The 12477-nt window shown below is 40.5% G+C and overlaps 1 protein-coding gene across 1 annotated transcript; it reads right to left on the bottom strand.

Annotated features, from left to right (window-relative positions):
• Nucleotides 1–466: 466 nt before the first annotated feature.
• Nucleotides 467–4048, bottom strand: LOC114896781 (importin-7-like). Its single transcript, XM_029225127.1, is given in 8 exon segments — nucleotides 467–684; nucleotides 687–891; nucleotides 893–988; nucleotides 990–1071; nucleotides 1073–2114; nucleotides 2117–2776; nucleotides 3158–3492; nucleotides 3570–4048. Coding segments are annotated over 8 exon segments (3117 nt in total).
• Between the last annotated feature and the right edge of the window lie 8429 nt (nucleotides 4049–12477).

Raw genomic sequence — 12477 nt, 5'->3', positions numbered from 1 at the left:
TACATATAAAGAATAGATACCCAATTGTGAGGAAGAGACAGAAATCGGACAAATACTCATAGGTGTAAAAATTACATCTACCTCTGAGCTTATTCTGTAAATGAGACATTTTAAATAGGCCTGTAGCCCATGCCAGTTTTTTCTTCGGAAAAAGAAAAGCTGCCTTCATGACATCCCCTCTTGTTTCAGATTTCCACAGTGTCACTTGAACTTTTAGTCAGAAACTTACTTTCTTCAAAAAATAAAGAAAATACTCCCTGCCCCCCAAGTTACCTCCCTCCCCCACCAAAATCCTTCTGGATTCATTTTCAGTGCCAAGTTGCATGATCAGGTCCCACCTCCTGGGGTTTTTTTTGTCCATCTATTGATCAGTTAGTTTAGAGTGGGTAACATGAACCAGTTCTGGAACCGCTCCTAGGAGCAACACAAGCTCTTCACTACAATCACACTGCAGGAAAGTGGTAACTCAATTCATCTCTGGTGCCGGGCCTCCCAAACTGAAAGAACTTGGCACAACTGGAGCACTGACTTTGTGTCCTCCATGCTTCTCAATCATTTTGGATTCATGGGCTGCTCTTCTTTGATCAGCTAGAGTTGCTATATCCTGTAACAGTTTTCTTTGTTCTTCATTAAGACCATGAGTCAGAGCCTGATACCACACGGGATTACGATTTTGTATAGTTCAAATATAGCTTTAAGTATCTGATACTCATCAACAGGGTTATCTTCATCATCAGTGCTTGTGGAATAGCCTTCCAGGGCAGTTTCTCCAGCAGCATCTTCTTCCCAGTCTTCATCATGTCCCTCTTCGCCCGCTTGCTTAGCCAGGATCTCCAGATATTCTTGTCCATCTTCATCAATACCATCTTCATCACTCCCCGGTTCCTCCGATTTCATCATCGTCTTCAGCTTCGTCATCACCATCACTGTCTTTCTCCTGTTCTGCATGGCAGGCATATGCTCTTTTTAATCCATTGAATAAACGAATTAAAAACTGGCAAAATCTGTCCGGAAACCTGATTTAAAACTTGTGGTATTTGTTCCATATCAATAAGAGCACACAGGCCCAGAACACATCTCTCTGTCATGAAGCCCCAAGAAACAATCAACATCATTAAGCCACTGTGTAATAAAGTGATCTGTAACTGGTTCAATACTATTAGGGAAGTGAAAATTTTCTAAGGTGTTGAGAAGTAGGTGTGGATTATAATACAAAGCTGCAATGGCAACTTGCAGGCACATTGTTCGAAGTTCACTTGTCTTCACCTCTCTTGTCAGTCTCTCTAATGCTGCTTCCACGAACAAGGGAATACACTGGTCAGTGCCACGCCCTTTGCACCACAGAATGATCACCTCTAACAATTTTGCTGCATGACATTCTGCATCTTCTCCTGCAACTCCTGTAAGAACCTTTTTGCACATACTGTATATCATTTCAAGGTACTTGGTATTAGACAGAAGTACGTCTGTATCAACTGTTACATAATTATGAAGCAGAGGCGTCGTATCTGTAAAGTAATCAAAGCCATCTTGCTGAAAAACCTCAAATACCAGAGGTAGTAGCTGCCACATCTGTGGAGACACTTGCTGACATGTCAAACTATGTGCTAAAGAGAAGATCTCCTCATAGAATTCTAAGACATGCTGTTGTAAAACAGTTCCAGTGACCTGTAAGCAGATTCCTTCAAGCTGCTGGGTTATTTCTTTGTGATCTTCAACTACACTAAGAAGTGTGTCGATGGTATTCAGGATTCCCATAGCAGTAGCTGCTTTGTCATCACTTCCTTCTTCATCTGGCCCAGTCTGGATTACTTGATTAAATGTCATTGCCAAATGTTGTGTCATTTCTACTGCAATAGGAGTAACTTCTTCACTATGCTCGCAGATCATTTTCTGAATTACATTGGTAAGATCATCATTTTCTGTTTCTCTTATAATATGAAGAAAAGCCTGCATGACAGGTTGGATGAACGGTGTGACGTATTCTTTAGCTTTCTCTTGATTGCTGATCAGCACTTGAAGTGCAATGGCAGCTTCCACTTGAACAGGCATTTCCCTATCATCCATCAGACATCTTCGTGTCAGCTCTAGGGCTGTTTGCAGGTTCTGGTCACTTTGAACTTCACTTCACAAAAATAGTGAAGGACCCAGCAAGCTCTCGCTCTCATGTAGCCTAGTTCACTGCTGAAGGGAGGGAATACATGATTCTGCAACATATATTCCATCTGATCTTTGTAGATCTTTCTCTTCAGAAGTATTTCAGCTAAAGAGCCAATCATATGCAGGGCTCCATCTTTTTTTCGAGGATCAGCATTTGGTTCTGTAAGAATCTGGTAGCAAAATCCCATAGTCTTTTGTAGTACCTCTTTCCTCTTACTACAAGCTGTAAACAAAAGTGTCTGGGCAGCAGTGGTAGGAGAGATGAAATCCTCAAACACATCAAACTTCATGCGTATATATTCACAGGGGTCTTCTTGCCAAAGTTCCTCATCAGTATCTGTATAGCACATCAATGGAAAAATAACATCTTGGATAATGCCTTGTATATGAGGCTTCAGATTCTTCCGGGTGAGAGCATGAGAAACTCCTTGATTAATATAATTTAATGTCTGTTGTAAAACTCGAGGAGCCATATATTGCTTCTCCTTGTACTGATATAACACCTTCAATAAAACTTGTTGGACATCAACAGCAAATGCCTTCAGAAATACTTCAGCAAATTCATTGTACTCCTTGGAAACATTGCCAGGGCTTCCATATCTTTCAAAAAGCCTTGCTGGGCTTCCCTGGTGGCGCAGTGGTTGAGAATCTGCCTGCTAATGCAGGGGATACGGGTTCGAGCCCTGGTCTGGGAAGATCCCACATGCCACGGAGCAACTAGGCCCGTGAGCCCCAGCTACTGAACCTGCGCGTCTGGAGCCTGTGCTCCGCAACAGGAGAGGCCATGATAGTGAGAGGCCTGCGCACCGTGATGAAGAGTGGCCCCCACTTGCCACAACTAGAGAAAGCCCTCGCACAGAAATGAAGACCCAACGCAGCCAAAAATAAATAAATAAATTTAAAAAAAAATAAAAAAATACTCCTGTTCTCTGTTTAAAAAAAGAAAAATGCTTTGCCGAAAACCTTCAGGGAGCGCAAGGCTTAAAAAAAAAAAGGCTTGCTAAGATATGTAAAGCCCACTTCTTACATTTCCACCATGGTAACTTAGGTCTGTCATCTTCTTCAACTTGAAGTGTTTCATCAGGTACATCCCTGTTCACAACAGTCGTTAAAATTTCTATCCATTCTGTCAGGTTCTTTTGGTTTATCAGTATCAGCTCCAGTGGTAGTGTATACTGAACAAGAGCATAGAAGATCTTGAAAATTTGTTTCTGGATGAGGACAGACTGATCAGACTGATCAGAAAGAAGCTGGATAAAACGGTCCTTTAGAACTGGCAGGAAATATTGCACTGCTCCTACCAATGGACTCCGTTCCTCTGGTTTCTTATACCAGAACTACAACTGGCACTCACTCTGACAGAGCTTGGAGCAACAGCTGGAACATTTCCTTAGCAGGAAGATGGGTAGTCATAATTTTTCACAAGCTGATAGAGGCAAAGAAGAATTCCTAGCCAACATGCACTGTTATCAGACTGAAGGTAAAAGCCAATTTTGTCCACAATGGCAGTCCAGCGACTTGGATAATCATGTTTGATAATATGATGAATGCATGTAGTAATCTGTACCCCGATGAGCTCAGGAGAGTGGATAATGACTTCTACAATATTTTCTCGAATACAATGTCGATCTTCTTCTGGAAGAGTATAAGGGGATATATCCCCTGGTGCCGTTTCCCGATCAGGCCAATACTGTGTTATCATATTTTTCAAATAGATAACACCTGCCTGTCTCACAGGTAAATCCAGTTGTTCTGACATAGTAATCTGAAGCAGTGTTGAAACAAAATTCAGAGACTTGTGTGCTTCATTGAGCTGGCGCTCCATGGCCTCATGCAGGGCTGGGTCCATGGTGCCCCGCAGGGCTTCGATAATGGTGTTGGGGTCCATGGCAGGGTGGACGCAGTCAAACCCAGGGCTCGGGTGCTACTGGCCCAGGAATAGCGCCCCTCACTGCACACATGGACCTGCCATGCTCCGCAGCGGCAACCGGTGCGAAAGGAAAGAGAAGCGCCAAGGCCACGGATAGAACCTCTTCTTCTCGGCGTGGAGGTGGGAGATGCTCCAGCCACTTCCTGTTGGCGTGCCCGTGGAGCCCTTTGGGAGATGTAGTCCACTTGGGCAGTCCGCAGCCCACGTGGCCGGAGCGACAGCTGGAATCCTAAGTGTCACCCAGAAATGTTCATCAGGAGAGTAGGTGTCCTTAGACCACCCAAGTAAATCAATGGCTCTCTGGTCTTGGAGAACAAAATTAGCCAGTTTTCTTGTAAGGGATACATAGGTGGAGCCAAAGTAAATGGTGAGATTATGGGGAGGAGACATTTTTCTTATCCATGTCCACAGCATGAAGGAAAACAATTGGTATTTCTGCTCCAAGTGCATATATCTGGTCCTCTGACAATATGAGGAGGAGGCAGCACCCCTGGGGTGACTTTTTTCCCTTTAAATCCTTTTATATACTGAATGATCTCCCTGTTGGTTTTCAGGGGGAAATCTTTTTTTTTTCTTTTTTTTTTTTTTTTATACATCAAGTTCTTATTAGTCATCAGTTTTACACACATCAGTGTATACATGTCAGTCCCAATCTCCCAATTCATCACACCCCCCCACCCCCGCCCCCCTGTGGCTTTCCCCCCTTGGTTTCCATACGTTTGTTCTGTACATCTGTGTCTCAATTTCTGCCCTGCAAACCGGTTCATCTGTACCATTTTTCTAGGTTCCACATATATGCGTTAATATATGATATTTGTTTTTCTTTTTATGTCTTCACTCTGTATGACAGTCTCTGGATCCACCCACGTCTCAACAAATGACAAAATTTCATTCCTTTTTATGGCTGAGTAATATTCCATTGTATATATGTACCACTACTTCTTTATCCATTTGTCTGTTGATGGGCATTTAGGTTGCTTCCATGACCTGGCAATTGTAAATAGTGCTGCAGTGAACATTGGGGTGCGTGTGTCTTTTTGAATTGTGGTTTTCTCAGGGTATATGCCCAGTAGTGGGATTGCTGGATCATATGGTAATTCGATTTTTAGTTTTTTACGGAACCTCCATACTGTTCTCCATAGTAGCTGTATCAGTTTACATTCCCACCAACCGTGAAAGAGGGTTCCCTTTTCTCCACATCCTCTCCAGCATTTGCTGTTTGTAGATTATCTGATGAAGCCCATTCTAACTGCTGTGAGGTGATACCTCATTGTAGTTTTGATTTGATTTCCCTAATAATTAATGATGTTGAACAGATTTTCATGTGGTTCTTGGCCATCTGTTTGTCTTCTTTGGAGAAATGTCTATTTAGGTCTTCTGCCCATTTTTGGATTGGGTTGTTTGTTTTTTTAATATTGAGCTGCATGAGCTGTTTATATATTTTGGAGATTAATCCTTTGTCCGTTGATTCATTTGCAAATATTTTCTCCCATTCTGAGGGTTGTCTTTTCATCTTGTTTATGGTTTCCTTTGCTGTGAAAAAGCTTTGAAGTTTCATTAGGTCCCATTTGTTTATTTTTGTTTTTATTCCCATTACTCTAGGAGGTGGATCAAAAAAGATCCTCCTGTGATTTATGTCAAAGAGTGTTCTTCCTATGTTTTCCTCTAAGAGTTTTATAATGTCTGATCTTACATTTAGGTCTCTAATCCATTTTGAGTTTATTTTTGTGTATGGTGTTAGGGAGTGTTCTAATTTCATTCTTTTACATGTAGCTGTCCAGTTTTCCCAACACCACTTATTGAAGAGACTGTCTTTTCTCCATTGTATATCCTTGCCTCCTTGGTCATAGATTAGTTGACCATAGGTGCATGGGTATACCTCTGGGCTTTCTATCTTGTTCCATTGATCTATGTTTCTGTTTTTGTGCCAGTATCATATTGTCTTGATTACTGTAGCATTGTAGTATAGTCTGAAGTCAGGGAGTCTAATTCCTCCATCTCCGTTTCTTTCCCTCAAGACTGCTTTGGCTATTCGGGGTCTTTTGTGTCTCCATACAAATTTTAAGATTTTTTCTTCTAGCTCTGTAAAAAATGCCATTGGTAATTTGATAGGGATTGCATTGAATCTGTAGATTGCTTTGGGTAGTATAGTCATTTTCACAGTATTGATTCTTCCAATCCAAGAGCATGGTATATCTCTCCATCTGTTGGTATCATCTTTAATTTCTTTCATCAGTGTCTTATAGTTTTCTGCATACAGGTCTTTGGTCTCCCTAGGTAGGTTTATTCCTAGGTATTTTATTCTTTCTCTTGCAATGGTAAATGGAAGTATTTCCTTAATTTCTCTTTCAGATTTTTCATCATTAGTGTATAGGAATGCAAGAGATTTCTGTGCATTAATTTTGTATCCTGCAACCTTACCAAATTCATTGATTAGCTCTAGTAGTTTTCTGGTGGCATCTTTAGGATTCTCTATGTATAGTATATGTCATCTGCAAACAGTGACAATTTTACTTCTTCTTTTCCAGTTTGTATTCTCTATTTCTTTTTCTTCTCTGATCACCGAGGCTAGGACTTCCAAAACTACGTTGAGTAATAGTGGTGAGAGTAGACATCCTTGTCTTGTTCCTGCTCTTAGAGGTAATGCTTTCAGTTTTTCACCATTGAGAATGATGTTTGCTGTGGGCTTGTCGTATATGGCCTTTATTATGTTGAGGTAGGTTCCCTCTGTGCTCACTTTCTGGAGAGTTTTTATCATAAATGGGTGTTGAATTTTGTGAAAAGCTTTCTCTGCATCTATTGAGATGATAATATGATTTTTTTTTTTTTTTTTTTTTTTGCGGTACGCGGGCCCTCACTGCTGTGGCCTCTCCCGTTGCGAGCACAGGCTCCGGATGCACAGGCTCAGCGGCCATGGCTCACGGGCCCAGCCGCTCCACGGCATGTGGGATATTCCCAGACCGGGGCACGAACCCGCGTCCCCTGCATTGGCAGGCGGATTCTCAACCACTGCGCCACCAAGAAAGCCCGATCATATGATTTTATTCTTCAATTTGTTAACATGATGTGTCACATTGATTGATTTGTGTATGTTGAAGAATCCTTGCATCCCTGGGATAAATCCCACTTGATCATGGTGTTTGATCCTTTTAATGTGTTGTTGGATTCTGTTTACTAGTATTTTGTTGAGGAGTTTTGCATCTATATTCATCAGTGATATTGGTCTGTAGTTTTCTTTTTTTGTAGTATCTTTGTCTGGTTTTGGTATCAGGGTGATGGTGGCCTCCTAGAATTAGTTTGGGAGTGTTCCTTCCTCTGCAATTTTTTGGAAGAGTTTGAGAAGGATGGGTGTTAGCTCTTCTCTAAATGTTTGATAGAATTCACCTGTGAAGCCATCTGGTCCTGGACTTTTGTTTTTTGGAAGATTTTTTTTTTTATGATTTTTTTTTTTTTTTTTTTTCAGTACACGGGCCTTTCACTGTTGTGGCCTCTCCCGTTGCGGAGCACAGGCTCCGGACACGCAGGCTCAGCGGCCATGGCCCACGGGCCCAGCCGCTCTGCGGCATGTGGGATCTTCCTGGACTGGGGCACGAACCCGTGTCCCCTGCATCGGCAGGCGGACTCTCAACCACTGCGCCACCAGGGAAGCCCTGGAAGATTTTTAATCACAGTTTCAATTTCATTACTTGTGATTGGTCTGTTCATATTTTCTATTTCTTCCTGGTTCAGTGTTGGAAGGTTACACTTTCTAGGAAAGTGTCTATTCCTTCCAGGTTGTCCATTTCATTGGCATAGAGTTGCTTGTAGTAGTCTCTTAGGATGCTTTGTATTTCTGCAGTGTCTGTTGTAAGTTCTCCTTTTTCATTTCTAGTTTTATTGATTTGAATCCTCTCCCTCTTTTTCTTGATGAGTCTGGCTAATCGTTTATCAATTTTATTTAACTTCTCAAAGAAACAGCTTTTAGTTTTACTGATCTTTGCTATTGTTTTCTTTGTTTCTATTTCATTTATTTCTGCTCTGATGTTTATGATTTCTTTCCTTTTGCTAACTTTGGGTTTCGTTTGTTCTTGTTTATCTGGTTCCTTTAGGTGTAAGGTTATATTATTTATTTGAGATTTTTCTTGTTTCTTGAGGTAGGCTTGTATAGCTATAAACTTCCCTCTTAGAACTGCTTTTGCTGCATCCCATAGGTTTTGGATTGTCGTGTTTTCATTATCATTTGTCTCTAGGTATTTTTTGATTTCCTTTTTGATTTCTTCAGTGATCTCTTGGTTGTTTAGTAACGTAGTGTTTAGCCTCCATGTGTTTGTGTTTTTTACGTTTTTTTCCCCTGTAATTCATTTCTAATCTCATAGCGTTGTGGTCAGAAAAGATGCTTGATATGATTTCAATTTTCTTAAATTTACTGAGGCTTAATTTGTGACCCAAGATGTGATCTATCCTGGAGAATGTTCTGTGTGCACTTGAGAAGAAAGTGTAATCTGCTGTTTTTGGATGGAATGTCCTATAAATATCAATTTATCTAGTCTATTGTGTCATTTAAAGCTTCTGTTTCCTTATTTATTTTCATTTTGGATGATCTGTCCATTGATGTAAGTGAGGTGTTAAAGTCCCCCACTATTATTGTGTTACTGTCGATTTCCTCTTTTACAGCTGTTAGCGGTTGCCTTATGTATTGAGGTGCTCCTGTGTTGGGTGCATATATGTTTATAGTTGTTATATCTTCTTCTTGGATTGATCCCTTGATCATTATATAGTGTTCTTCCTTGTCTCTTGTAACATTCTTTATTTAAAGTCTGTTTTGTCTGATATGAGTATTGCTACTCCAGCTTTCTTTTGATTTCCATTTGCATGGAATATCTTTTTCCATCCCCTCACTTTCAGTCTGTATGTGTGCCTAGGTCTGAAGTGGGTCTCTTCTAGGCAGCATATATATGGGTCTTGTTTTTGTATACATTCAACCAGCCTGTGTCTTTTGGTTGGAGCATTTAATTCATTCACGTTTAAGGTAATTATCGATATGTTTGTTCCTATGACCATTTTATTAATTGTTTTGCGTTTGTTTTTGTAAGTCCTTTTCTTCTCTTGTGTTTCCTACTTAGAGAAGTTCCTTTAGCATTTGATGTAGAGCTGGTTTGGTGGTGCTGAATTATTTTAGCTTTTGCTTGTCTGTAAAGCTTTTGATTTCTCCATCGAATCTGAATGAGATCCTTGCTGGGTAGAGTAATCTTGGTTGTAGTTTCTTTCCTTTCATCACTTTAAGTATATCATGCCACTCCCTTCTGGCTTGTAGATTTTCTGCTGAGAAATCAGCTGTTAATCTTATGGGACTTTCCTTGTATGTTATTTGTCATTTTTCTCTTGCTGCTTTTAATAATTTTTCTTTGTCTTTAATTTTTGCCAATTTGGTTATTGTGTGTCTTGGCATGTTTCTCCTTGGGTTTATCCTGTATGGGACTCACTGTGCTTCCTGGACTTGGGTGGCTATTTCCTTTCCCATGTTAGGGATGTTTTAGACTATAATCTCTTCGAATATTTTCTCGGGTCCTTTCTCTCTCTCTTCTCCTTCTGGGACCCCTGTAATGCGAACGTTGTTACGTTTAAGGCGGTCAAAGAGGTCTCTTAGGCTGTGTTCATTTCTTTTCATTCTTTTTTCTTTATTCTGTTCCACAGCAGTGAATTCCACCATTCTGTCTTCCAGGTCACTTATCTGTTCTTCTGCCTCAGTTATTCTGCTATTGATTCCTTCTAGTGTAGTTTTCATTTCAGTTATTTTATTGTTCATCTCTGTTTTTTTTGTTCTTTAATTCTTCTAGATCTTCGTTAAACATTTCTTGCATCTTCTGAATCTTTGCCTCCATTCTTTTTCCGAGGTCCTGGATCATGTTCACTATCATTATTCTGAATTCTTTTTCTGGAAGGTTGCCTATGTCCACTTCATTTAGTTGGTGAGTGTGGTTTTTGTTCCACAGGCTGCAGGATTGTAGTTCTTCTTGCTTCTCATGTCTGCCCTCTGGTGGATGAGTGTATCTAAGAGGCTTGTGCAGGTTTTATGGTCGGAGGGACTGGTGGTGGGTAGAGCTGAGTGTTGCTCTGGTGGGCAGAGCTCAGTAAAACTTTAATCCGCTTGACTCCTGATAGGTGGGGCTGGGTTCCCTCCCTGTTGGTTGTTTGGCCTGAGGCAACCCAACAATGGAGCCTACCTGTGCTCTTTGGTGGGGCTAATGGCAGACTCTGGGAGGGCTCACGTCAAGGAGTACTTCCCAGAACTTCTGCTGCCAGTGTCCTTGTCCCTACGGTGAGCCACAGCCCTCCCCACTCCCCCGCCTCTGCAGGAGACCCTCCAACACTAGCAGGTAGGTCTGGTTCAGTATCCCCTGGGTTCACTGCTCCTTCCCCTGGGTCCTGATGCACACACTACTTTGTGTGTGCCCTTCAAGAGTGGGGTCTCTGTTTCCCCCAATCCTGTCAAAGTCCTGCAATCAAATCCCACTAGGCTTCAAAGTCTGTTTCTCTAGGAATTCCTCCTCCTGTTGCTGGACCCCCAGTTTGGGAAGCCTGACATGGGGCTCAGAACCTTCACTCCAGTGGGTGGACTTCTGTGGTATAAGTGTTCTCCAGTCTGTGAGTCACCCACCCAGCTGTTATGGGATTTGATTTTGCTGTGATTGCATCCCTTCTACTGTCTCATTGGGGCTTCTCCTTTGTCTTTGGATATGGGGTATCTTTTTTGGTGAGTTCCAGTGTCTTCTTGTCAATGATTGTCCAGCGGCTAGTTGTGATTCAGGTGTTCTCACAAGAGGGAGTGAGAGCAAGTCCTTCTACTCCGCCATCTTGGTTCCCCTCTCGGTAGTTCTATTTTTAGTTTTTTAAGGAACCTCCATACTGTTCTCCATAGTGGATGTATCAATCTACATCCCCACCAACCGTGAAAGAGGGTTCCCTTTTCTCCACATCCTCTCCAGCATTTATTGTTTGTAGAGTTTTTGGTGATGGCCATTCTGACAGGTGTGAGGTGATACTTCATTGTAGTTTTGATTTGCATTTCTCTAATGATTAGTGATGTTGAGCATCCTTTCATGTGTTTGTTGGCAGTCTTTGTATCTTCTTTGGAGAAATGAAAAGCAGACATCTTTAATTTGGATAAAGTACAACTGACTGATCTATTTTCTGTATTATGGTTTTGGAGTTATATCTAAAAAATATTTGCCTAAACCAGCGTTACAGCAATTTTATATTTTCTTCCAGAATGTTTATTATTCTGTGTTCTACATTTAGGTGTAGGGTTCATTTTGAATGAATTTTTATGTGGTATAAATTATGGATCAAAGCTCATTTTACTACATATGGTATCCAGTTCCTGCATATGGGTATTCAATTGTTTCAGAACCACTTTTTGAAAGACTATCTTTTCTCAGTTGAATTGCCTTTCACCCTTGTCAAAAAACTAGTTGTCTGTATGTGTGTAGGTCTATTTCTGTAATCTTTTCTGTTCTATTGATCTATTTGTGTATTTCCATGCCAATACCACACTGCTTTCATTAATGTAGCTTATATCCATCTTGAAAACAAGTAGTGTTACCCTGCTTTTTTTAAAGTTATTTTGGGTATTCTTGTTCTTTGTATTTCCATATGAATTTTAGAATGAGTTCAGTGAATCTCTATTTATTTTTAAATTCTTTTTCTCATTGTTTCATTTTGATAATTTCTATTGCCATGTCTTTGAGTCCACTAAGTATTTTCTTCTGCAATGACTAATCTACTGTTCATATAATTCAGTGTACTTTTCATCTCAAACATTGTAGTTTTCATCTCTAAAATTTTTATTTTATCTTTTTTGTATCTTCCATGTTTCTCCTTTAACTTTTAAAAATATGGAAAACAATTATATAATAACTGTTGTAATATTATTGACTCCTAATTCTAACATCTGTGTCATTCCTGGGTCAGTTTCAGTTGATTTACTTTGATCCATTTTTATTCCTTAAAATGGGTCACATTTTCCTGCTACTTTGCATTCCTGGTAATTTTTGATTTGATGCCAGGCATTGTGAAGTTTACCTTATTTGTGCTGGATATTTTTTTATCCCTGTAAATATTTTGGGGCTTTATTCTGGGGTGCAATTAAGTTTCTTGGAAACAACTTGATCCTTTCAGGTCTTCTTTGAAGATTCATTTGGTGGAATCAGAGCAGTGTTTAGTCCAGGGCAGTTACCATTATTGAAGCTAGATAATTCTGAATATTCACTCAATGCCCCATAAGTAATGAGATTTTCCAGTCTTCCTAGGGTGAATGGGATTATTCCAGCCCATGTCAGCTCCAAGTTCTTTTCCCGCTCGTCCTTTCAGATGGTTCTTTCTCAGTCCCTCAGGTAGTTTACTCAAGT

This window comes from Monodon monoceros, unplaced genomic scaffold (assembly GCF_005190385.1).
Source record: "Monodon monoceros isolate NGI ecotype Baffin Bay Population unplaced genomic scaffold, NGI_Narwhal_1 Super_Scaffold_16, whole genome shotgun sequence".
NCBI classification, from domain to species: domain Eukaryota; kingdom Metazoa; phylum Chordata; class Mammalia; order Artiodactyla; family Monodontidae; genus Monodon; species Monodon monoceros.
This window is presented reverse-complemented; position numbering and strand designations above follow the sequence as displayed.